This window comes from Macaca mulatta, chromosome 2 (assembly GCF_049350105.2).
Source record: "Macaca mulatta isolate MMU2019108-1 chromosome 2, T2T-MMU8v2.0, whole genome shotgun sequence".
Taxonomy (NCBI): Eukaryota; Metazoa; Chordata; class Mammalia; order Primates; family Cercopithecidae; genus Macaca; species Macaca mulatta.
The window spans coordinates 162,227,149-162,254,550 of NC_133407.1; the positions used below are offsets into that span (position 1 = coordinate 162,227,149).

Sequence of the window (27,402 nt, forward strand, 5' to 3'; positions counted from 1 at the left end):
AAACAGGGCCACTTGGGGGATTGCAGTGGTGCCATCACAACTCACTGCAGCCTTAACCTCCTGGGTGCAAGCTATTCTCTCTCCTCAACCTCCCTAGTAGCTGGGACTACAGGCACATGCCACCACTCCTGGCTAGTTTTTAAATTTTTTGTATAAATAGGGTTTCACTATGTTGTGCAGGCTAGGCTCAAACTCCTGGGCTCAAGTGATCCTCCCACCTTGGCCTCCCAAAGTGTTAGGTTTACAGGTGTCAGCCACTGTGCCTGGCCTAGTTTGGGTAAAATTTTATTTTTCCATATAACTTCTGAAATTTCCATGGCAAATCACTCTTGATAATTTATGTAAATTATAAAAAAATCAGATGATGTTTTTGAATGTACATCAATTATTATTATTTGAGGGTTTTTTTTTCTTCTATTTTTAGCAATATTAAACTGAAAAAGAAACCACTTTGAGTATGGCACACGTTCCTTAAAATTCTAAATATTATATTTTAAAAACTTTTAAAATTCGTAACTAAGCTGATTAAAATCAGGGAATCCTTTGTAGGACAGAAATGTCAAACATATTCTAGAGGATTAAGAAAAGCACTAGACCCAAAGTTTTCCATAGTAATACCTGCTGTTTCCCCTGGAGTCGAGAGCATGAATTATGGGCTTTGAGGGATAGGAATCTGTTGTTCCTAGCAGGGTGGGAGGTAAGATAGAAAATTCTTTGTATAGGCCAGGTGTGGTGGCTCATGCCTGTAATCCCAGCACTTTGGGAGGCTAAGACCGGTGGATCACTTGAGGTCAGGAGTTCGAGACCAGCCTGGCCAACATGGTGAAACCCCATCTCTACCAAAAAATACAAAAATGAGCTGGGCGTGGTAGTGCCCATCTGTAATCCCAGCTACTCAGGAGGCTGAGGCATGAGAATCACTTGAACCTGGGAGGTGGAGATTGCAGTGAGCTGAGATCATACCACTGCACTCCAGCCTGGGCAACAGAGTGAGACTCTGTCTCAAAAAAAAAAAAAAAAAAAAAAAAAATTCTGCAGAAAGCCAAAACCCAAGAAAAGCAGCACTCTCAGTAAATAAAGCAGAGAAATATCTGTCCTGCAGATTGAGACAATAGGGATGCAAGCCTGCACAAACCTGACTCTGGGTATCTAACAAAATTCTACTACTTCTATATTAAAAAAAAAAAAAAAAAAGCCAAAGATTAAATTTAAAGTGATCCACAATTGGTATGTCTCCCAGGTAACTGGCAGAAGTATGTGTAAATTTTATTTGGAGGGGTTTACTCAGACCTTGAAGATTTTTTTTTTTTTTTTTTTTTTTTTTGAGACTGAGTCTTGCTCTATCACCCAGGCTGGAGTGCAGTGGTGTGATCCTGGTTCACTGTAACCTCCACCTCCTGGGTTCAAGCCATTCTCCTGCCTTAGCCTCCCAAGTAGGTGGGACCACAGGTGCAACACAAGGCCTGGCTAAATTTTGTATTTTTAGTAGAGACGGGGTTTCACTATGTTGTCCCGGCTGGTCTCGAACTCCTGACCTCAGATGATTCGCCTGCCTTGGCCTCCCTAAGTGCTGGGATTACAGGTGTGAGCCACCATGTCCAGCCTCCTTGAAGAATTATCACAGACAAAGTTCCAAGGAACACAAGCTTAGACACAATACAGATGGAAAATGCTTCTGGTATTTTAATGTTATTTATTATGATGACTGTTAGCATAAATATCTTTCTTTAATATTTTTGAGAAACAGCCTTCTCTTCTCCATTTTCAGAGTTTTTCTGAAAAAATTAGAAATGTTGAACATTTAAAATAAATTTAAAATAAATTATATATTTTAAAATATTCTCCAGGCTTTTGGTAGGATGACATAAAACATTCCTTTCAATTCCTTTCTAATTATTTTTCTCATTTGATCATAGTTCACCTAATAATAAAAATAGAATAGCTTTGTAAGAGATTTTTCTAGCTTAGTCTTTTCCCAACAAAATGCTGAATTTAAATTGGGAGCTATATTAGAACATCTAAATATTTTCTCTGAATAGTATTTATTACGTGCCGGCACTATTCTAAGCACTTTACACATATTGACTTATTCAGTCCTCAAAATAACCAAATAAGTTGTTACAATTATTACCTCTATCATATAGATGAGGACATGGAAGCACAAAAGAGTTATGCTGTAATCTCAGCACTTTGGGAGGTGGAGGTGGACGGGTCATTTGAGGTCAGGAATTCGAGATCAGTCTGACCAATATGGTGAAACCCTGTCTCTACTAAAAATACAAAAATTAGCCGGGTGTGGGCCTGTAGTCCCAGCTACTTGGGAAGCTGAGGCAGGAGAAACGCTTGAACCTGGGAGGCAGAGGTTGCAGTCAGCAGAGATCAATCAAGCCACTGCACTCCAGCCTGGGCGACAGAGTGGGACACTCCGTCTCAAAAAAAAAAAAAAAAAAAAAAAAGGGTTAAGCAAGTTGCCCAAGATCTCACAGCTACTAAGTCTTCAAACCTAGACTGACTGCCCCCAGAGTTGCACTGTGAACCCTTAAGTTACACTGCATCTGAGAAAGTTCTTTCTTAACTACAATCCAGGGATCTCTTTTTTTTTTTTTTTTTTTTTTTTTTGAGACGGAGTCTTCCTCTGTCACCCAGGTTGGAGTGCAGTGGTGTGATCTCCGCTCACTACAACCTCCGCCTCCTGGGTTCAAGCAATTCTCTTCTCCCGCCTCAGCCTCCAGAGTAGCTGGTACTACAGGCACCCGCCATCATGCCCGGATAATTTTTGTATTTTTGTAGAGACGGGGTTTCACCATGTTGGCCAGGCTGGTCTAGAACTCCTGACCTCAGGTGATGCACTCGTCTCGGCCTCCCAAAGTGCTGGGATTACAGGCGTGAGCCACCATGCCCGGCCGGATCTCTTTTATTTCTTTAATAGTACTCTATTCATTTCTGCCCGAGCATACGGCACACTTCATTGACTGACTTGTTTAATGTCTGCCTTGTTCTCTAGACTCTTTCTCTTCGAGAGCAGGAACCATTTTATGCCATTTCACTGCCGTTTACCCAGTGGCTAGCTTACAGTAGATACTCAATAAATAGTTGTTGATTGCATAAAAGGTGAAGGAAAAATGTCTCATTCACGGAGTAATGTCGCCATCTCGTGGAACTTTAGAATATTGTCATTTAAATCACTTAAAATAGGTTTTCAAGGAAAGAATTGATGGTTCGAATGTTATTTTCCAGATTGTATTCGAGTTTTTTGTTTGTTTGTTTTGTTTTTTAATTGGACTGGACCTTTTGAGATTTTTAGTGCTCTAGAATTGCACAGCCTCTTCAGGTCAGGCTTGGGACCTACTAGGTTTTCTTGGTGAAATGAATTGTGCAACTAGGTAATGAATGTTCACTGTTTTACGTTCAGAACTCGTTCGCTTCTACCTTTACAAAAGGGACAATACAGATACATTACTAAGCTCTTGGCTCATAACGATCCCTCGGGTATATTCAGAGCCCTTTCCTCGCGGCGTTCATACAGTGTCTCAGGGGTCTGTCAGCCAGCAATTCCCAGTTCCTCGTTACATATTCCTCATAATGCATGCTGGCTAAAATGGAAATTGTGTTCAGAAATAGCCCTACCCTACCATCATACACTAGGCGAAAGGGGGAAATTATGCTCCATTAGAAACCGTAGGCTATCTTGCATTAATGCTTCTCAATCTGAAATAATTCTTTACAAAATACCAATACGTTAAGAAGAGCTACTTCCCTGATCTACCTATTATGGGCAGCCTATTTTATGAAGTTAGCATGGCCTTCCTATTCAAACCGGAAATGGACAAAAAGAGAAGGAAGGTTTTTAGGTCAGTATGGTTATAACTGTAGATTCTGTATTCTTCCTATTTAATCTACCTCTCATATTAACCAACCACGGAGGCTGGAGGCCGGAAGTCTTAGACACCAGCGAGAGCCGCTCCTTCCCCACGATTCTATGGCTTTCGGGTTAGTTACGCCACGGGTAACTCTATGGTTCCGGGGCGGGCCGGGAGGCTTGAGTTTGAAGACCGGCGGGAAAATGACCGCACCTTTTGCCTGGCCAGGGTTCTCCCGAGAGGGAGGACGCTGGAACTGTGGCTTGCCCTGATCGGCCGAGAAGGATTTGCCATGAATCTTCTGCGTCGGAGTGGGAAACGGCGGCGTTCAGAATCAGGCTCAGATTCGTTCTCGGGAAGTGGCGGTGACAGCAGTGCCAGCCCCCAGCTCCTCTCCGGGTCCGTGCTGAGTCCGCCGCCGGGCCTGGGTCGCTGCCTGAAGGACCGCAGCCGTCAGTCGGCCGCAGCTGCAGGTGCTCCAGGAACCCGGGAGGCCGCGGGCAACGGAGGCAGCTCCGCCGGGCCATGGGTCGGGAGGTGTCCTCACCCCACGGGACTTGCTTCACTGCATACCCCACTGGGCTTCTACTTCCCTTCTCTGTGACTCGGGCCTGGTGTGGCAGGTCACTTTCTGTTCAGACATACGCGTGTTTTCAGTGATCGCCTGGTATTAATATTCACGTGGCTTCTGGGTCTTTCGACCTTTACAGAAACAACTTCCTAGTTAGCCAAATCCCATCACCTGTTCGGGGGCTCCTTCCTAACAGTACCCAGTACTCCTTACAGACCCTTAAGACGGGATTGCTGGGCCTAGAGTATGGCACAGGCTGTTGGGCGTCCAGAGGAAGGCTAGAAGGGATTCGTAATGAGATTGGTTGGGTGTCTTGTGGATGTTGACCCAGTTTTTAAAAATCGTTAGTTGTGCAGTCGTCATGGAACTAAAACTTACTATAAATAGAAACTCATCTAACTTAGCTTTGTAGTGCTTCCATATTGCCCTCTTCCCCCAACTCCACCTGTAGTTCCAACACCCTTTATCTACTGTGTATTACACGCATTTTTTGTTTGTTTGAGGCTTTTAAGGAATTGTTTTTATTATATGCAGTAAACAACAATTTATTACTTTTCTATACATGGTCAATTTCTCATAAGATTCTTGAAGTCAGGATGTGCTTTAAAGAGCTTCATTTCAACATGTTGGAATTCCAACACACGGTGAAGGGCTAATTGTAAAACTCATATATTAGAAGTAAATTAAATTTTTAATTTTTTCTTTTTCCTAAAAGGAGAATGCAAGCCTACAGTTCCTGACTACCAAATAGACAAGCTACTATTGGCAAACTGGGGACTTCCTAAAGCAGTTCTGGAAAAATACCACAGTTTTGGTGTAAAAAAGATGTTCGAATGGCAGGCAGAGTGCCTTTTGCTGGGACAAGTCCTGGAAGGAAAGAATTTAGTTTATTCAGGTATCGAAATTTATGTAAATTAATTACTATTTTTAAGATATGAATGTAAACAATACTCTATTGAGGTAGTTGTGATTCTTTTAAAAGGTGAATGAGGCAGTGCTTTATAACTAGAGAAAATCTTAAAATCTGTGCGAAAAGTGGAGTTTATTTATATTTAAGTTACAAAAGTTTTATTGTTTGGGGACGGGGGAAGTAAGAAAAATGACAGTTTAAAGAGTGGGCAATTCAGTCTGCCATCATTCTCAAGAAACATAATATCCCAGTGAGTGTACAATGGGAGATGTAAATCTGCCCTTCCCCCATTTGATCCTGGTTGCTTTTCAGGGTATGAGTATTATCGTTATATGTTTGTTAATTGAGTTTTTGTTTTTTGTTTTTTGTTTTTTTTTTTTGTTTTTTGATGGAGTCTCGCTCCAGGCTGGAGTGCAGTGGCGCTATCTGGGCTCACTGCAACTTCCACCTCGCAGGTTCAAGCGATTCTTCTGCCTCAGCCTCCCAAGTAGCTGGGATTACAGGCATGTGCCACCAGGCCTGGCTACTTTTTTGTATTTTTAGTAGAGATGGGATTTCACCATGTTGGCCAGGCTAGTCTTGAACTTCTGACCTCAAGTGATCTGCCCACCTTAGCCTCCCAAATGCTGGGATTATAGGTGTGAGTCACTGTGCCCAGCTATAAATTGACCTGTTTGTACAGGGTTGTATATACAAATGATATGTAATATACTTTATATACAATTTTTATGGGTTTTCTTTTTTTTTTTTTTTTTGAGATGGAGTCTTGCTCTGTTGCCCAGACTGGAGTGCAATGGCGTGATCTCGGCTCACTGCAACCTCTGCCTTCCGGGTTCAAGTGATTCTCCTGCCTCAGCCTCCTGAGTAGCTGGGATTACAGATGCCTGCCACCATGCCCAGCTAATTTTTGTATTTTTAGTAGAGACGGGGTTTCACCATCTTGGTCAGGCTGGTCTCGAACTCCTGACCTCAGGTGATCCAAAGTCAGCCTCCCAAAGTCCTGGGATTACAGGCATGAGCCACCGCGCCTGGCCCTATATGGGTTTTCAAGGGCAACTATGACATACACAATTTTTAACCCATGCTTTCTACACTGACTTTAAATCTAATCATTTGGTAAGATGCAATTCCTTTGTGTCAGTTTTCTCCGAAATTTCGAGTCACACAGATTTTTTCATTATGGCTGTAAGGAAGAATTAAATAATTATCAGCAGATATAAGTTCAGGCAGTGGAATTAGACTGGTTGGATTTGAAAGCTATCACTGGCTATGCAGCCTCACAGATTACTTAGGAAGAGTGAGAGAATATATATGTGTTTGTGAGTATGTGTGCGTTGGTAGTACTTAGGGTTGATTAAATTATTTAATATATAAGAACTCAGCAGTTTTGGCACATAGAAAGTACTTGTATTGTGAAAGGGCATTACAAAAAATAAAATACAAAATAAAATACTTGTAAATGCTAAGAGGTCGCAGTCAGTGGCAGTGGCATAATGGCTTGACCATTTCAATTGCTTGAAACTGAAACTTGGGTATCATTCAGAATTCTGGTCACCAGCTTATGCAATTAATCACCAAGTCCTGTTACCTCTTGCTTCTGACTCCTCCTTTCTATTTTTAGGTCCATTATCTAGTACAGCTCATTATCATCTTTCTTCTAGATTATGCAGTAGCTTTGAAACTAGTTCATTCTTTTCCTCTGATCTTGCCCTGCTCCTGCAGCCAAAGAAGTCCTTTTTTTTTTTTTTTTTTTTTGATGGAGTTTCACTCTTGTTGCCCAGGCTGGAGTGCAATGGCACAGTATCAGCTCACTGCAACCTCTGCCTCCCGGGTTCAAGCGATTCTCCTGCCTCAGCCTCCCGAGCAGCTAGAATTGCAGGCGCCCGCCACCACACCCAACCCCAAAGTGGTCTTTTTAAAAAAATTTTTTGTTTAAATTTTTTGTAGAGATGGGGGTGGCACTGTGTTGCCCAGACTGGTCTTGAACTCCTGGGCTCAAGTGATCCTCCCTAAGTTTTGAGATTACAGGCATGATTCACCGTGCCCAGTCCAAAGAGATCTTTATAAAGTACAAATATGATCTTGTCACTCCTTTTCATAAAACTCATCGGTCACACTGCATTGCTTTCAGGACAAGGTTTAAACTCCTTAAATAGTGGGATTATAAACTCTTCTTGTGGCACTTTCATATCTCTTCTTTTATACCCCTGGGGTACTTTATACTCCATGCTTAGTAAATTACCTACTATGTCATCTGAACATGCCAGGATTTCTTGTAGGCCCTTTGTACCATATGCTGTTTCTTAGGCACGGCCTTCCTTTCCTCTTCCTTCCTTTTTTTTTTTTTGGAATGGAGTCTCGCTGTGTTACCCATGCTGGAGTGCAATGGTGTGACTGTAGCCTCCGCTTCCTGGGTTTAAGTGATTCTCAGGCCTCAGCCTCCTGAGATGCTGGGATTACAGACGCACACCACCTTGCCCATCTCGGCCTCCCAAAGTGTTGGGATTGCAGGTGTCAGCCACCACCCCGGCTATCCCTGTCTTTCTTCCTTACCTTCTCATAAATTCTGTTTTCTTTCCATAAGATTCCTTGCAACTCCTTTCCTTCCACTTCTTTTCTTTTCTTTTTGAGACGAAATCTCTCACTGTCACTCAGGCTGGAGTGCAGTGGGGTGATCTCGGCTCACTGCAACCTCTGCCTCCCAGGATGAAGCAATTCTTGTGCCTCAGACTCTGGAGTAACTGGGATTACAGGTGCCTGCCACTACGCCTGGCTATTATTATTTTTTATTTTTATAGTAATAGAGACGGGGTTTTACCATGTTGTCTAGGATGGTTTCAAACTCGTGACCTCAAGTGATCCCCCGGCCTCGGCCTTCTAAAGTGCTAGGTTTACAGGTGTGAGCCACTGCGCCCAGCCCTTTTCCTCAACTTCAATCATAGCTCCTATCATAATAAAGTTGTTCATCTACTTCCTCAAAGCAAACCTTTTACCCATTTGGTACTTAAAGGAAAGGATCTTTAGGTATAAACTAGGTACTCAATATATTCATCATATATTGCTGATATAAAGATTTGTTTACACTGTTTTTAGTTGAGGCTATTAAGACAGCTGGTTTAAAGTAAAGGGAATTTCAGTGTGTAAAGATTTTAAGTGCTATTGGGCCCTTAGTGATCCGTTAGCCTTAGGCTCTGTAGTACTACACATGGCTTAAAACATTTATTAATGAATTGTACCAAATATTACTTTTTTCTTATAATATTGTGGAATAATCATGTTTTAGCTCCTACAAGTGCTGGGAAGACTCTTGTGGCAGAATTACTTATTTTGAAGCGGGTTTTGGAAATGCGGAAGAAAGCTTTGTTTATTCTTCCCTTTGTTTCTGTGGCTAAAGAGAAGAAATACTACCTCCAGGTAATGTTTTTTACTAAGTTAGAAATAGTGAAAGGCTCATTATTGGCAGCCTTGGTTTCATTCATTTGAAATAGAATTATGAAAGTAAGTGGAAAACAAAGTTTCTTTATTGCATCCCATGTAGCTTTAAGAGGTGACTGCTGAAAGCATTAAAAATTTGCAGCAGGGGGCCAGGTGTGGTGGTTCACGCCTGTAATCCCAGCACTTCAGGAGACTGAGGTGAGTGGGTCACCTGTGGTCAGGAGATCGAGACCAGCCTGGCCAACATGGTGAAACCCCATCTCTACTAAAAATACAAAAATTAGCTGGGCGTGGTGGCTCACACCTGTAATCCCAGCTACTCGGGAGGCTGAGGTGAGAGAATTACTTGAACCTGGGAGGCAGAGGTTACAGTAAGCCGAGATCGTGCTATTGCACTCCAGCCTGGGCAACAGAGTGAGACTCTGTCTCAAAAAAAAAAAAAAAAAAAAAAATTTAAAAAAATCACAGAAGGAAATTTTAAAGAAATTATTATTAAGGAGAAGGGGCCATCAAATCAAAAGAATAATTGGTGAGAATTGTGTAAAAATTTGTAAACGTTTTCTTAGGAAATAAACAAAATACTTAAACTAGCATATAAACATGCACATTAAGAATCAGCATTTAATTGAACAGTTGGACTAGACTGAAGCATAGAAAGGAAGGAGTGTTTAAGGAAGCATATCCTGCTCTAATTGAGGTCTATTTAGGAATATTTAGGGGATGAAGGTCAAGATCCATTGGTGCTTATGTAAAGCTCCAGGTATGTGATCTGTTCCTCTGTTCTGCAAAAATGACTAATAGTAGTTTACATCAATATGATGCTCACAGTTTTTAGGGCATTTTCACAAATACAGTGTTTTATTAAATGGAATAAATTTACTGTTGTGATTTCTGCAGTGAAAAATATGTGCTTTTGGAATGGAAAGATCGTTATACGGATTGTTAAAGAAATGTGGGTTCTAGTCCCAGTTTTGTGACTAACTATGTCTTTAGGCCAGGCATATAACCTGTTGGGCCTCAGTTTTTTTATTTGTAAAATTAGGATGTTAACCCTTAGCACTGTGGGTTAACTCAGTAAACACTCAGGAAAATTTTATTGAATGAATAGCTCTAAATTTCTATGGTTCTATAAATCTTTTTAACAGTTATTTCAGAGGCACAATAGCCAACAAAGCTGGTCCTACATGGTAACATCACTCAACTTAGACCCAAAGTAACAAAATGATGAAAGGATCCTTTTTATTGAAAGGTATGTTAGTTAAAAGTTAAACTAAAAAAAAAAAAATTATTATAAAAATCCCACTGAATTTGACTTTTAAAAGTTTTTCTTCCAATTACATTAAAAAATTGGTCATTAGGATAATGAGACTATTTTCCTCATAAAGTATAAATTTGTTTCTTAAAGTGTTATAACTCGTTTCTTGCTGTTTATTAGATTAAAAATGTTAGTGCTTGTGGTAGTTTTTCTCCAATTTTAATTCCTATAAATAGCTCTTAGAACTTTTTAGATTATTATGCTGTCATTAAAATTGCATAATTTTATTTGACTCTTAACAGAAATCTAAGTTTTGTCAGTTCTAAACTTTATATTTTTAGTATATGATCTAAAAAGAACCAGTGTGTCCTGGCCAGAAACAACTGATGACTAATCTGGTAGATGTCTTTAGATAGTTATGTCTATGTTCTGGGATAGAACCAGTTTATAACTCTTGAATTTCAAGTTTTTTCACCTGTATTGTTCCTTTTTGCTCAATTCAGAGTCTGTTTCAGGAAGTAGGAATAAAAGTAGACGGTTATATGGGCAGCACCTCTCCATCAAGGCATTTCTCTTCATTGGATATTGCAGTCTGCACAATTGAGAGAGCCAATGGTCTGATCAATCGCCTCATAGAGGAAAATAAGATGGATCTGTTAGGTAAGAAAGTTAGAAAATAAGTAAATACTTTCTGTTGCTATTTTTGATGGAATGAAGTGGAGCTGTTGTGATTTCTGTAGGTCCCCTTTATTTTTCTATTGTCTATTGTCTACTTCTGGAGGCGAGAATTGGCATCTGTAATGTTAGGAATGCTGTGTTTATAAGTTTTGTGTCCTGCTGCTGTTATTGATGCCATTATGTTGCATTTTTGTACTTTACAGAATGTAGAGGATATCCTTAAGCCCTTAATAACTTCTCCTTGCTTCTTTCTTATCTAAACTTTACCAGGAATAGAAGGAAGGCTGCTGGGCCAGATCTGCCATTTTGCAGTTATGTGTATGTGTTTTTGTTACTATATTCTGCTGCTATGATGTCTATTTTGGGCTTGGACCTAGAGTCTACCATTTCGCATGGAAATGGTAGGAAGCTAAAGAAACTGACACTCTATTTGAGCTTGGGATTCTGGGAAGATTTTCTATCTTAATGCATTTTTTTTTGCCATTATGGAAAGGCCATTATGTAGAGGTAGCAACAGGCATAGAAGGATTTCAGCAGCAGAAGTAGCAAGAATATCAGCTACTTATTGAGAATGTGGTACACTTAAAAATACCATGGTAAAATTATGGTAGGGTAGGGGTGGAGGGTGGGAATCAGACATGGGCTATGCTCCATAAAGCTTGGAGAGAGAAATTGTAATTGATTTGTATCAGAATTGTCTTATTACTTGTGACCCCATTGGACTTTAAATATTTGAGAGTTGCAATAGACTCCTAGTAAGTGCTATTTCTGATGTACCTAGCACAGTGCCTGGCACATGGTAGACAGAATACTTTTTTTTTTTTTTTTGAATGAATGAATAAGTGCTAAAATAACTCATTAGACAGTACAATTTTGGAGATAGCTTATTGATAGGAAAAAGAACATCATGTGTCATTAGGAAGTTCCCTATTGTCTCCTCAAATTCCTTTTCACCGGAAAGTTGTTTTTTGGTGGGGAGAATTTGGGATGGGGAGAATACCAGTGCATGTGGAAACTATGTTGTTATGAAAATGTTTAACTAAAGAAAGTATTGGTTGATACTGAATTTTCAGTAATTCTTAAGAATTTTTCCAAGTATATACATTGGTTAAATTCTCCAAGTAGTGAAGGACATTGTGATCATATTTATGTTTTGCAGTATGGTGACTCACTAGCCTACCATATTAAAAATCTCTTAAAATTGTCTTTTTCTTTTGGACCCTCTTCTGTTTTTTTTCTAAGCTACTTACCAACATGAGTATATACGTTTTCCCATTGAAAAGTCAATACACTGAAAACTGACATAGATGTCTTTGATATTTCATTGTATGTTTATTTCAGTGAAGTTGCCAATTTAGAAGAGTGATGAGAGGCAGTTTTCCCTGGGTTTGTTTAGCCCTGAGTAAGCTTATAATTGATTTTTAGATCCAGTATACCTTGTAGTACAGCTGCCTGTAATACCTGAAACATCTTGGAAAAGAATTGCCCATTATAAGGAATATGATTTTTGATTTATGGTTTGAAATTTGCATTACTTGCAATGTATTATATCTTATATCAATGTGTGATATAAGATATTGAGTCTTTTAAATTTCTTCTTGTCACAGTCATAAAAAGAGTAAAATCATGTCCTTTGTAGCAAAGCCACATGGATGCAGCTGGAGCCATTATCCTAAGCCAATTAATGCTGGAACAGAAAACCAAGTACCACATGTTCTCACTTGTAAGTGGGAATTAAACTTTGAGTACTCATGGATGTAAAGATGGCAACAACAGAAACTGGGGACTACTAGAAGGGAACAAGGGTTGAAAAACTATTTAATAATAGGGTACTATTGCTAAGTACCTGGGTGATGGGATCGTACTCCAAACCTCAGCATTACGCAATATACCCAGGTAACAAACCTGCACATGTACCCCCTGAATCCAAAATAAAAGTTGATATAAAGGAAATAAAATAGAGTGAAATAAAAGTTGGAAAAAAATTCTTCGTGGATGTGACATTCTGTAAAAACCTAGTATCTGGAAAATCTTTTTAGGAATGGTGGTTGTGGATGAATTACATATGCTGGGAGACTCTCACCGAGGGTATCTGCTGGAACTTTTGTTGACCAAGATTTGCTATATTACTCGGAAATCAGCATCTTGGTGAGTACGTGAAATAACTGAGTTCCTGAGATTTCAAACAGTGTTGAGAAAGTGTCTGAAAAAGTGCATAAGTATGAGTTAAATAAATTAAGGGAGTGTAATATTTTTCTTAGTGAGAAAACTCATGTATAGTAGTTTGTTTTTGTTCCAGAAGAAGTCAGTCCAGGCATAGTGGCTGACACCTGTAATCCCAGCACTTTGGAAGGCTGAGATGGGAGGATCACTTGAGCCTGAGTTCCAGACCAGCCTGGGCAACACAGTGAGACCCCATTTCTATAAATGATAAAAAATTAGCTGGGCATGGTGGCACAAGCCTGTAATCCCAGCTTCTCAGGAGACTGAGGCAGGAGGATTACTTGAGCCCAAGAGTTCCAGGCTGCAATGAGGTATGCTTGTGCCTCTTTACTCCAGCCTGGGCTACAGAACAAGACCATGTCTCTAACAACAACCTGAAAAGTATTTCAGGTTGAAACTGATTTCAGATTACTTTGTAAACATTCTTAATTTTCTGACTGTTCACCCTTCCAATGTATACATTTTTATTATAGATTTTAAAAAATCTACTTTCTGTATTTTATTATAGATTTTAAAAAATCTATTTCTGTATTCTGTACTATATATACAAGTAGTCAGGCTAATTTTGAAAAATAATATTTTTTTAGCCCTCACTTCTCAGAGGCTACTTCAACCTTTCAACTCTTGTAGCTTTTTAAAAATATTTACAGCAGCATCTCTACTTGTGGCTACTTAATTTTTTAAATTTCAGACCTTATATATTGACTTTTACTATGAAAGATGAAGATCTAGCTTTCTTTTAAATTCTTTACTAACCACTACCCAATCTTCTCCCTTCTCTGCAGTCTCTCCTTATCCTCTCATTATCTTCCTCTTCTTCAAATATAGTTATGTTACGATTTTGCTTGGATCCTTATTCAGTGTTACGCTATTATGACTATATAAATAACATTGGTAACTGGGCTATAGTGTAATATGATTACTTTTGCTTTTCTAAACAACTTTTTGTCTTCTCTGAAATTAATAACTGTCTTTTTTGTTTGATGGCTTGGTTTTCCAGAAACTTACTGCTAATTTATCCCTAGCCTCCTCCCCAGCTGTGTATTCTACCTCATTTGCTATTCTGCCAGTCATCTTCTTGAAGATTTTCCTAAAGCCCTTCAAGTTGTTCCAGTCTAGATAGGTGGTTAATCTATATATATGCTACATAGCAGCTATCTTGGGATTCCCTTCCCCCAACCAGTTTTTTGACCATGTATCTGTCTTGATTTACCTTCTTGTTTTGGTGGGAATATCTTCCAGGAACTTCTACTTTATTTCAGTGAACACATATAGGTATAAATTTTTTGAGAACTTGCATGTCTGAAAATGCCTCATAATTCTTTCTTTTTTTTTTTTTTTTTTTTTTTTGAGATGGGGTTCTGCTCTTTTGCCCAGGCTGGAGTGAAGTGGTGCGATCTCGGCTTACTGCAACCTTCACCTCCCAGGTTCAAGCGATTCTCCTGCCTCAGCCTCCCGAGTACCTGGGATTATAGGCACCTGCCATCAGACCCAGCTAATTTTTGTATTTTTAGTAGAGACAGTGTTTCACCATGTTGGCCAGGCTGGTCTCAATTGCCTGACCTCAGGTGACCTACCCACCTCAGCCTCCCAAAGTGCTAGGTTGATAGGCATGAGTCACCATACCCAGTCTCCATAATTATGGACTGTCCAGGTATAAAAGTCAAGATTGGAAATACTTTTCCTTCAGAGTTGTCAAGGCATTACTTCATTTTCTCATTGCTATTGAGAAATTCAGTGCTGTGCTGGTTTTTCATCCTTTGTATACAATTTTTTAAATTCTGTCTGGGAATTTTTAGGCGCTCCTCTTTTTCCACAGTGCTGTGAAATTTCATACTGATGTGTGTTGGTGTTGGTCTATTTTTAGTCATTGTGCTGGGTATTCAATAGGTTCTTTTCAGTTAAGGGAGAATTGAACACATCTCTCTTGTGATAGAACAAGCAGATAACCATCTCTATCCCAAATCACTAGGGATATAGAAAATATGATTAATATAATCAGCAAATTTGACCTAATGGATATATATTGAACAATTACCTCAAAACAGCAGAATACATGTTCATTTGAGTTACACATGGAATATTTATTAAAAAGTTTCCATATGCTGGACCATAAAGCAAGTCTTAACATATTTTAATGAATTCATATCATTTATTTTCTAACAGCAGTGAAATTAGCTATAAGAAAAGCATAACTAGAAAATGTCTACATTACTGGAAATAAACACAATTTTGACATTTTTTAGATCAAAAAAGTAATCACAACAGAAATTAGAAAATAGTTTGAACTGAAAGTATAATAAAAATATTTACTAACAAAACTTGTGAAGGGCAGCAAAAGTTGTTTTTAAAAGGAAATTGATAGCATAAAACACATATATTATAAGGAAGAGAGACTGAGAATCAATTATTTAATGATCCATCCCAATAACTTAGAAAAAAGGCCAGGCCTGGTGGCTTATGCCTGTAATCCCAGCACTTTGGGAGGCCGAGGCAGGCAGATCACTTGAGGCCAGTTCTAGACGAGCCTGCCCAACATGGCAAAACCCTGTTTCTACTGAAAATACAAAATCTGGCTGGGCGTCTTGATGCACACCTGCAATCCCAGCTACTCAGGTGGCGTAAGAATCACTTGAACCCTGGAGGTAGAGGTTGCCATGAGCCGAGATTGCGCCTTTGCACTCCTGCTGACAGAGCTAGACCCTGTCTAGAGAAAAAAAAGTAAAATAATGCAACAGAAAGCTTGATAAAATAATAAAAACAGAGCAAAAAATGGAAGAGGAAAGTCACTATCCAGACATTTAAAAGTTCTACAAATGAATAAGAAAAACACAACCCACTATATCAATGGACAAAAAAACAGGCTTTTGAAACAGGGTATTGGCTGGGCATGGTGGCTCACACCTGTAATCCCAGCAGTTTGGGAGGCTGAGGTGGGCGGATCATGAGGTCAGGAGATTGAGACCATCCTGGCTAATACGGTGAAAACCCGTCTCTACTAAAAATACAAAAAAATTAGCCAGGTGTGGTGGTGGGTGCCTGTAGTCCCAGCTACTCGGGAAGCTGAGGCAGGAGAATGGCATGAACCCAGGAGGCGGAGCTTGTAGTGAGTGGGCAACAGAGCGAGACTCTGTTTCTAACAACAACAACAACAACAACAACCACCACCACCACCAGGGTATCCACGTGGTTCATACACGTGAAGTGATGCTCAGTCTCACTGGTTATCAGGGAACTGTAAATTACTTCTTCAAAGAAATACTGGCCAGGCGCAGTGGCTCATGCCTGTAATCCCAGCACTTTGGGAGCCTGAAGTGGGAGGATCATGAGGTCAGTTCGAGACCAGCCTGGCCAACACAGTGAAACACTGTCTCTACTAAACATACAAAAATTAGCTGGGTGTGGTAGTACGCACCTGTAGTCCCAGCTACTCGGGCGGCTGAGGCAGGAGAATCGCTTGAACCTGGGAGGCAGAGGTTGCAGTGAGCTGAGACAGGTCCATTGTACTCTAGCCTGGGTGACAGAGCAAGACCCTGTCTAAAAAAAAAGAAATACTACCACGTACCCTCTATAACTGCTAACATATTCTAAAGATTGACAATACCGAGTGGTGACAAGATTATGGAACAATAGAAAACACAGATTGTGGAGGTGTTACCTTGGAAAACAATGTGGGATTATCTAAATTGAAGATAATCTGTGACTCAATCTGTGGCTCAGTAATTTTATTCTTAGGTATATATCCTAAAGAAATGTATGCATGTGTGTACCAAAGGACATAACCATAAATATTGTTAGCAACACTAATTATTAATGCATTTTTTATCTTTTAATATTCTTTTCATTTTTTTTTAATAGTCAGGCAGATTTAGCCAGTTCTCTGTCTAATGCTGTGCAGATTGTTGGCATGAGTGCTACCCTTCCTAATTTGGAGCTTGTGGCTTCCTGGTTGAATGCTGAACACTACCATACCGACTTTCGCCCTGTACCGCTTTTGGAGTCAGTAAAAGTTGGAAATTCCATATATGACTCTTCAATGAAACTTGTGAGGGAATTTGAACCTATGCTACAAGTGAAGGTAAATAAATATGTTTACATCACTACTATTAGTATCTGTGTGTTTGATTTCATTTTCTAGCAAATTAACAATTTCTGAATGATGTAATTGGGAGTTACATATACATTAGGATTAATATTAAGCTAATTGGTTTCCTCTTAAAGAATTGGTGGTGAGCTGGGGGTGGTGGCTGACGCCTGTAAATCCCAACACGTTGGGAGGCCCAGGCAGGTGGATCACTTGAGGTCAGGAGTTTAAGACCATCCTGGCCAACATGGTGAAACCCTGTCGCTACTAAAAATACAAAAATTAGCTGGGCGTGGTGGTGGGTGCCTGTAATCCCAGCTGCTTGGGAGGCTGAGGCAGGAGAATTGCTTGAACATGGTAGGTAGAGGCTGCAGTGAGCCGAGATCATGCCACTACACTCCAGCCTGGGCAACAGAGTGAGACTCTGTCCCTGCCAAAAAAAAAATATTGGTGGTGATGGTAAGAGAGGAAATGTAGTTGTACCTTTAATTTAAATAATTGTTTCCTAATATATAATATAAACATTAAAAAAAATAACTGATCTTGTGGCTTTTTCTTTTTACTGGGAAAATATTTTCTTATGGTTTAGTTTACACTGTTAGTATGGAAGATTAACTTTGTTGTTAAATGGTAGGTATAATATATAGTAGAGTGAAAAGAATATTATTTTTGTAGTCTGATAGATCTACCTCTGATACTTAATAGAGATACTTGATATGGCTGAGATAGTAGTTGAATCACAAAACCTATCTGAATCTCATATCTTCACCTATTAAATAGGATATTATAATCTTTATCTTGAATATTGTAAGAATTAAATATGATTTAAAAAAATTGTCTGGCATCTAGAAAGTGCTTGATAAATAAGTACCCTCCCATACTCCCAAATACACTTTAATCCTGAGGTTAGGCCGGGCGCGGTGGCTCAAGCCTGTAATCCCAGCACTTTGGGAGGCCGAGGCGGGCGGATCACAAGGTCAGGAGATCGAGACCACAGTGAAACCCCGTCTCTACTAAAAATACAAAAAAAATTAGCCGGGCGCGGTGGCGGGCGCCTGTAGTCCCAGCTACTCAGGAGGCTGAGGCAGGAGAATGGCGGGAACCCGGGAGGCGGAGCTTGCAGTGAGCCGAAATCGCGCCACTGCACTCCAGCCTGGGCAACAGCGTGAGACTCCGTCTCAAAAAAAAAAAAAAAAAAAAAAAAAAAAAAAAAATCCTGAGGTTAAAGAACTGACTCATGTACATTGGTGGAGTGAGGCATCTGCTGTTTTTATGCAGAGTTGTCCTTCTGAGTACTAACATAGCTAAGTGTCATTTTAGAATTGGGAATAGGACTAAATTTATGTGTTTCACTCACTATCTAGGTACGCATTTGTAACTTCTGCATGCTTGGTGTGGAATCTTTGCTCTGTGCCCCATATTTCACCTGGCTATGCCTTGGTTACTTCAATACATTTATGTGTGAACACATTCATTTGCTTTCCTGTTAATTTTTTTTCTTCTTTTACCATGTCTGTGCCTCTACCCTTTTGAACCACCTATACTTCTTACCTGGATTATTGAAATATTTCCTAATTGTTCTCTCTGCTTCTGACCTTGTCTCTTTCAGTCTATGCTTACATCAGGAGCTCGTGATCTATTTAAAATGAACATCAGATCATGTTATCCTTCTTCTCGGAAACTTGCAGTGGCTTTGTTTCATTTAGAATAAAAGCCAGGGTCTTCATAGTAGTCTGTAAGGTCCTACATGATCTATACCCCCCGCCCCTCTTAGTGCTCTGGCTCTATCTACTATGTTCCCTCTCACTTCCTTCACACTAGCCTCTCCTGTTTTTTAATATACCATGAATTTCCCACCTCAGGTTCTCTTTTTCTAGAATGCCTTCCCCTTAGGGGCATCAGTGTGATCAGTGTGGTTTACTCTTTCACCTTTGGACTTTTACTCAAATGTCACTGTCTTAGACCTTCCCTGGCCAACTTATCTAAATTATAATGTTCTCCCTCAAATGGTCTCTATTTCTTTTCCCTTAGCACTTTTCAAAACCAAACATATTATGTGTTTCTTGTTTTTGTTTTTTTTTTTGAGATGGAGTTTTGCTCTTGTTGCTCAGGCTGGAGTGCAATGGCGTGATCTCAGCTCACCGCAACCTCCGCCTCCCAGGTTCAAGCGATTCTTCTGCCTCAGTCTCCCTACTAGTTGGGATTACAGGCATGCGCCACCACGCCCAGCTAATTTTGTATTTTCAGTAGAGACGGGGCTTCTCCATGTAGGTCAGGCTGGTGTCGAGCTCCCCACCTCAGGCCTCAGCCTCCCAAAGTGCTGGGATTACAGGAGTGAGCCACTGTGCCCAGCCCCTTATGTGTTTTACTTACCTCGTTTTTGTTATTATCTATCTCTTCCTACTGGAGTAGAAACGTTATGAGGGTAGAGCTTTTTTTCTGCTTTGTTCGCAGCTCCATCCCCAGTACCTAGAACAATATTTGACATATAGTAAATATTCGTTTAATGAGTGAATAAATGGATGCATTAATCTAGTTTTTTTTTTTTGTTTTTTTTTTTTTTGTTTTTTTTTTTTGTTGTTTTTTTTTTTTTTTTGAGACGGAGTCTCGCTCTGTCGCCCAGGCTGGAGTGCAGTGGCCGGATCTCAGCTCACTGCAAGTTCCGCCTCCTGGGTTCACGCCATTCTCCTGCCTCAGCCTCCCGAGTAGCTGGGACTACAGGCGCCCGCCACCTCGCCCGGCTAGTTTTTTGTATTTTTTTTAGTAGAGACGGGGTTTCACCGTGTTAGCCAGGATGGTCTCGATCTCCTGACCTTGTGATCCGCCCGTCTCGGCCTCCCAAAGTGCTGGGATTACAGGCTTGAGCCACCGCGCCCGGCCTAATCTAGTTTTTAATACATACATTGAGATACTTCCAGTATGGAGAACTTGCAGGGCCACCACAGGGTATTCACATGTGCCCTTTTGTTTGCTTGAAATGTGTTACCTTTCATTGAGATAATGTTTCCCCACCTTCACATCTCAGCTAAATTGCTTTCTCAGGACAATTTTTCTTTCAGATCTTTCTGTCAAATATGAGACCTCAAAACACTTAAACTCTCTTTTAATGGTATATATTATTATTGTATTTCATATTTATTTCGTACAGATGCTCTTAGACTTATGATGGGGTTATATCCTGATAAACTCATTGTAAGTTGAAAATGCATTTAATGCATTTAACCCACTGAATATCATAGCTTAGCCTAGCCTACCTTAAATGTTCTCCAGAACATTTACATTAGCCTGTAGTTGGGCAAAATCATCTAGCACAAAGCCTGTTTTATAATAAAGTCTTTAATATTTTATAATTTAATGAATACTGTGCTGAGAGTGAAAAATAGAAGAGTTGTATGGGCACCCAAAGTATGGTTTCTATTGAATGCATACTGCTTTTGCACCATTGTAAAATAAAAAAAATCGTAAAGTCCAACCATTTGAAGTTGGGGACATCTGTATTTTAATGTGTCTCTTGGTGAGACTATAAACCCCTTGACTATTAGGATCTTGACTTTCTTTTTACTCAATATTGTATTCCCATTGCCTGAGGTTGGAGCTCAATAAATATTAGTTGAATGAATAGTAAGTATTTCTTTCACCTTTCATCATTAGGAGTTTATTTTTTCTTCTTTTTTTTCCTTTCTTTTGTTATTGACTTTGTAACTGATTTTTATTATGCCTTCAAGAAGAAAAAGCTTCCCCAGAAAGGAAAATGAGTGCTTTTAAACTGATGTGAGAATCTTTTGAAAGTACCACTAAAGTGATTATTTATCTTTCTTTTTTAGGGAGATGAGGACCATGTTGTTAGTTTATGTTATGAGACGATTCGTGATAACCATTCAGTATTACTTTTTTGTCCATCAAAGGCATGGTGTGAGAAGCTGGCAGATATCATTGCTCGAGAGTTTTATAATCTACATCATCAAACTGAGGGTGAGTTATGGATGGAAAGGAAAGCCTTCATGCTTAGTACATTTGCTTGAAAGTAACAGTAGTGATTATATTAGCAAAAACATGGCTTTTGTTAATCATTGCCACTGCCTGCCCACTAGGTGGTACCCTTTTTACCAAACTGTGCTTTTGTGATTCTAGTCATATTCCGTCCCTAGTATAGACTATGTATACACACACATGCTTAGACTAATCAGCTTTAGATTTTTAGAATACTGGGTATATGCTACAGTTCTTTATCAGGGATCCATGGGTTTTAAGAGTTTGATCTTCAGAGCCCCTAAATTGGATGCAAAACTTCACATGTAGACATTTCTTTGGGGAAAATAACCATATCTTCTTTATATTTCCAAAGGAAAGTGTAACTCTGAAAAAAATCATACACAGATGCATATATATGTATAAGTTGACCTTTGAACGACATGGGTTTGAATTGTGTGCGTTCATTTATATGTGGATTTTTGTCAATACGTAATATATTAGAAAATGTTTTGGCGATATGTGTTAATTTGAAGAAACTGACAAGCTGTGTAGCCTAGAAACATGAAAACATTAAAGAACAAAAAGAAAAAGATATGTCATGTAGCCTAAAACATATGTAGATATTAGTCTATTTTATCACATACTACCTTAAAATATACACAAATCGATTATTTATTTATTTATTTATTATTTTTTGAGACAGAGTCTCGTACCTGTCGCTTAGGCTGAAATGCAATGGCACGATCTCGGCTCACTGCAACCTCTGCCTCCTGGGTTCAAGTGATTCTCCCGTCTCAGCCTCCCCGGTAGCTGGAATTACAGGCACCTGCCATCATGCCCTGCTAATTTTTGTAGAGACAGGGTTTCACCATGTTAGCCAGGATGGTCTTGCACTCCTGATCTCAAGTGATCCACCTGCCTCGGCCTCCCAAAGTGCTGGGTTTACAGGCATAAGCCACTGTGCCCGGCCCAAATCTTTTATTAAAAATTAAAATTTCTGCCAGGCATGGTGGCTCACACCTGTAATCCCAGCACTTTGAGAGGCTGAGGAGGGTGGATCACCTGAGGTCAGGAGTTCGAGACCAGCCTGGCTAACATAGTGAAACCCCGTTTCTACTAAAAATACAAAAAATTAGCTGGGTGTGGTGGTGCACACCTGTAATCCCAGCTACTCAGGAGGCTGAGGTGGGAGAATCACTTGAACCCAGGAGGCGGAAGTTGCAGTGAGCCGAGATCGCGCCATTGCACTCCAGCATGGGCAACAAGAGCGAAACTCCATCTCAAAAAAAAAAAAAAAAAAATTAAAATTTCCAGCCCAGCCCACATGGTGAAACCCCATCTCTACTAAATACAAAAATTAGCTGGGTGTGATGGTGGGCACCTGTAATCCTAGCTACATGGGAGGCTGAGGCAGGAGAATCACTTGAACCTGGGAGGTGGAGGTTGCAGTAAGCCAAGATCACGCTGCTTTACTCTAGCCTGGATGACAGAGTGAGACCCTCTCTCGAATAAATAAATAAATAAATAAATATTTATCAAAACTTATGCACATAGACACAGACGCCATTCACAGTCAAGAAGAGTGTAAACAAATGTAAAGAGGCAGTGTTAAATCATAACTGCATAAAATTAACCGTAATATATACTGTACTACTGTACTAATTTTATAGCCACCTCCTGCTGCTGTTGCAGTAAGCTCATGTATTGTGAGTATCCACTTAAAATATGTGACGCTTATCATCTTCATATGAGCAGTTTGTGTCTCTCATAATTTGATTGCAGTAAAAAGTAATTTATCATGTTTCTCATGTACTTTTCATCATATTTAGTGCAGTACTGTAAACCTTGAATAATACCATGGGACCAATCTGAAGTGCCACTAGTGATGCCGGAAGTGTTCCCAAGAAGCAGAGAAAAGTTGTGGCATTCTATGAAAAAATTGAATTGCTTGCTATGTACCATAAATTGAGGTCTGCAGATGCATTTATTATTTTAAGATAAATGAATTGAGCTCAAGTACTATTGTAAAAAAAGAAGGAAATTGTATGAAGCTATTGCTGCAGCTTTGCACATTCTGTGAAATACTTTGTCATCTGATTTTGAAAATGCAGTTTTATGTGGCTGCAGGATCACTATATGAAAGGCACACCTGCCGGGTGAGGTGGCTTACGTCGATAATCCCAGCACTTTGGAAGGCCAAGGCAGGAGGATCACTTGTGTCCAGGAGTTCAAGACCAGCATGGGCTACATAGTGAGACCTTATCTCTACAAAAGTTAAAAAGTTAGGCCGGGCACGGTGGTTCACGCCTGTAATCCCAGCACTTTGCGAGGATGAAGTGGGCGGATCACCTGAGGTCAGGAGTTTGAGACCAGCCTGGACAACATAGTGAAACCCCATCTCCACTAAAAAATATAAAAATTAGCCAGGCGTGGTGGTGCATCCCTATAGTCCCAGCCACTTGGGAGGCTGAGGCAGGAGAATTGCTTGAACCTGGGAGGAAGAGGTTGCAGTGAGCCGAGATCATGCCAGTGCACTCCAGCCTGGGCGACAGAGCGAGACTCCATCTCAAAAAAAAAAAAAAAAGAAAAAAGTAGCCAGGTGTGGTGGTGTTTGCCTATAGATCCAGCTACTTGAGAGGCTGAGGTGGGAGGATTGTTTGAACCTGGGAGGTAAAGGGTGCAGTCAGCCATGATCATGCCATTGTGCTCAGCTCAGTCTGGGTGGCAGAGTGAGACCCTGTCGCCACAGATGCACACACACACACACATGCACACGTGCATGCGCACACACACACACACACACACAAAAGAAACGCATACCTATAGACTACTATGATTTGGGAAAAAGTGAAATCCATATGGCAACTTAAAGCAAAGGGATCTAAAGCTGGAGAATTTAATGCCAGCAAAAGATGGTTGGATAGTTTTAGAGGTTTATATGTGGATTTTTTTCAATACATAATGGAAAATTTTTTGGTGATTTGTATTAATTTGAAAAAGTGTCAAGATAACAGGAGATGCAAGACCAAGAGGCTGCAGATGAGTTCCAAGATACCATTAAGAAAATTATTGCAGAGAAAGGATATCTGCCTGAACAGATTTTTAATGCAGATGAAAATGCCCTATTCTGGGGGGGGGGGGGAAATGCCACAAAGAACCCATTTATCAGTAAGGAAGAGAAGAAAGCACCAGGATTTAAAACAGGAAGGGACAGGCTAACTCTTGTTTTGTGCAAATGCAGTTGGGTTTATGATCAGGACTACTCATGTCTATAAAACAGCTAATCCCCAAGCCTTAGAGGGAATAGATAAACACTGGTTGCCAGTCTTTTGGTTGTACAAGAAGGACTGGAGAGTGAGAACCCTTTCTCTGGATTGGTTTCATTGATGCTTTGTCTCTGAAGTCAGGAAATACATTGCCAGTAAAGGACTGCCTTTTAACTTTCTTTTGATATTGAACAATGCCCCGGGCCATCCAGAACCTCTTGAGTTCAACAGTTAAGGCATCAAAGTGATCTACTTACCCCCAAACACAGCATCTCTAATTTAGTCTCTAGATCAAGGGGTCATGAGGACGTTTAAAGCTCATTATGCACGGTACTCTATGGAAAGGACTGTCAACATTATGGAAGAGAACCCCGATAGAACATTGTGAAAGTCTTGAAGGATTATTTCATTGAAGATGCCATTGTTGTTATAGGGAAAGCTGTGAAAGCCAGCATGCCCAAAATGATAAATTCCTGCTGGAGAAAACTGTCCACATATTGCACATGACTTCACATAGGATTTATGACAGAGCCAATGAATGAAATCATGAAAGAGATTGTGAAAATGGCAAAAAAAATGGTGGAGGTAAATGGTTTCAAGATAAGGATCTTGGAGAAATTTAAGAGCTAGTAGACACCATACCAGAGGAATTAACAGAAGATGACTTGAATAAAATGAGTGCTTCCAAACAAGTGCCAGATGATGAGTAAGAAGACAGAAGAAGCAGTGCCAGAAAACAAGTTAACATTAGACAGTTTGGCAGAAGGATTCCAATTATACAAGACTGCTTCTGACTTTTTTTATGGCACAGACCCTCCTATGATATAGGCACTGAAACGACAGCAAATGGCGAAAGGATTGGTACCGTATATAAACATTTTTAGATAATAAAAAAGCAAAAACAGGCAGAAATTACGATGTATTTACGTAAAGTTACACCAAGTGTGCCTGCCTCTACTGCCACCACTTCTGCCTCTGCCACCCCTGAGACAGCAAGACGAACCCCTCCTCTTTCTCCTTCTTCAGCCTACTCAAGGTAAAGATGATGAAGATGAAGACCTTTATGATGATTTATTACTGAATAGTAAATGTATTTTCTCTTTCTTGTTTTCTTTTTTTGTTGTTGTTGTTGTTTTCTGAGATGGGGTCTCGCTCAGTCGCCCAGGCTGGAGTGCAGTGGCGCGATCTCGGCTCACTGCAAGCTTCGCCTCCCGGGTTCACGCCATTCTCCTGCCTCAGCCTCCCGAGTAGCTGGAACTACAGGCGCCCACCGCCACACCCAGATAATTTTTTGTATTTTTAGTAGAGAGGGGTTTCACCGTGTTAGCCAGGATGGTCTCTATCTCCTGACCTTGTGATCCGCCTGCCTCGGCCTCCCAAAGTGCTGGGATTACAGGCGTGAGCCACCGCCTATTAGTAGTTAAGTTTTGGAGAAGTCCAGTTGTGTGCAGATTTTTGACTGGGGGTTTCTTTGTTTCTAACTCCTGTGTTGTTTAACAGTCAACTTTGTGTGTGTGTGTGTGTGTGTGTGTGTGTATTTATACACATATATACACACACACGTATATACAAATCTGTTTTAAAATCAGCTTTGAGGTATTATTTATAAGAAAATGTACCAATTTTGTATATATATGATAAATTTTAACAAATGTATACATCTGTTTAACCATACTATATTCAACACCTAGAACATTTTCATTACCCTAAAATATTCTTTTTTCTTTTGCTGTCTCTTCCCTCTATCCCAGACTTAGGCAACTGTTGATCTCTGCTTGCTATCACTTTAGATTACTTGTGCTTTTCTAAAAATTTCACATAAATGAAGTCATACAGTATGTATGTGTCTTTTGTATCTAGCTTCTTTCACTCAGCCTGGTGTGGTTGATGTTCACCCAGGTTGTTAATTTATCCGTTTGTTTCTTTTTTGTTGCCAAATGGTGATCTAGTATATACCAATGGCTATAATCATTAGTATATATTTTTACTGATTCTAGAGTGAACACTGTTGCCTCACTATTTTTACTAGTCTGTGGTGCTTTGGAGTCCAAGATAAATATAAGGAAGACAGGGACCAGTTCTAGTCACAGAATATTATTTTATTTATTAATTACTTATACCAGTGGCATCATGAAGATAAGTGATGAAAAAAGCCTAGCTCTAACAAGTAAACTTTGCTTGAAGTTTATATTGGCTAGGCTGTTGTCTAACAGTGTATTATCTCTTCCAGTTTCCCCTTTATTGGTACTTTCTATACCAGGTTAGCTTATTTCCTTAAATTTTACCATGGCCATTTATAATCCTTAATAACCAGAATCATCATTATTTTCTTTTCTCGAGATTTTGTCATCTTGGTTTGCAGCAGTAGTTCCCAAATGCTAGTGCTTGGACTGGAGCCTGGTCTATGATGAGATTTTTATCAGAAAAATAAAGACAAGGCAGCATATTATTTATAAAGCTGCAGTTTACATTCTGAAATTATTCCTAGTCAGTTTTTAATGTTAAATGTCTCCTTTGAAATAAAAATATTGATAGATAAGGTTTTAAAAAATTAATTGCCCTCAGCAAAATAAAACATTGGCAACTTTCTGTGAGTTCTTAAAATTTTAAGAAAAGTTTTCCTAAAAATTTAAAAATGTGTGAAATATAAGATATATATTTAAATATATATATATTTTTTATTATTTTCAAGTGACACATAATAATTCTAGAACATACATTTATTTATTTTCTTTTTCTTTTTTTTTTGAGACAGGATCTTGCTCTGTTGTCCAGGATGGAATGCAGTGGCATGATCTCAGCTCACTGTAATCTCTACCTCATGGTCTCAAGTGATCCTCCCACTTTAGCCTCCCAAGTAGCTGGGGCTATAGGTGCATGCCACCATGCCTGGCTAATTTTTTTGTATTTTTTTTTAGAGATGGGATTTTGCCACATTTCCCAGGCTGGTCTCAAATTCCTGGATTCAAGTGGTCTGCCCACTTTGGCCTCCCAAAGTTCTGGGATTACAGGTGTCAGCCACCATGCCCAGGCATATAATTACTTTTTATGAAAAGTTTTGCAAGTTCAAAAATCCAAAAGTCTGGACAATTTTTAAAGACAACATATAAGTACATAAAGCTTTTACTGCATATAAGAAAGTTAAGGC

The 27,402-nt window shown here is 39.7% G+C and overlaps 1 protein-coding gene across 7 annotated transcripts in view; it reads left to right on the forward strand.

Moving 5' to 3' along the window:
* The first annotated feature begins 4,021 nt into the window (after window positions 1–4,021).
* The window catches only part of POLQ (DNA polymerase theta), a 105,915-nt gene continuing 82,534 nt past the window's right edge, over window positions 4,022–27,402 (forward strand). For 5 of the 7 annotated variants that reach the window (XM_015129970.3, XM_015129971.3, XM_077993847.1 and 2 more), the window contains exons 1-7: window positions 4,022–4,333; window positions 5,147–5,326; window positions 8,625–8,755; window positions 10,535–10,691; window positions 12,749–12,857; window positions 16,791–17,010; window positions 20,841–20,988. In XM_015129970.3, coding sequence (XP_014985456.3) covers window positions 4,153–4,333; window positions 5,147–5,326; window positions 8,625–8,755; window positions 10,535–10,691; window positions 12,749–12,857; window positions 16,791–17,010; window positions 20,841–20,988 — 1,126 coding nt within the window. In that variant the 5' untranslated portion in view covers window positions 4,022–4,152. Of the gene's footprint in view, window positions 4,334–5,146; window positions 5,327–8,624; window positions 8,756–9,918; window positions 10,026–10,534; window positions 10,692–12,748; window positions 12,858–16,790; window positions 17,011–20,840; window positions 20,989–27,402 lie in introns of those variants that run through there. The other 2 variants (XM_028844595.2, XM_015129972.3) reach the window with 2 other exon arrangements.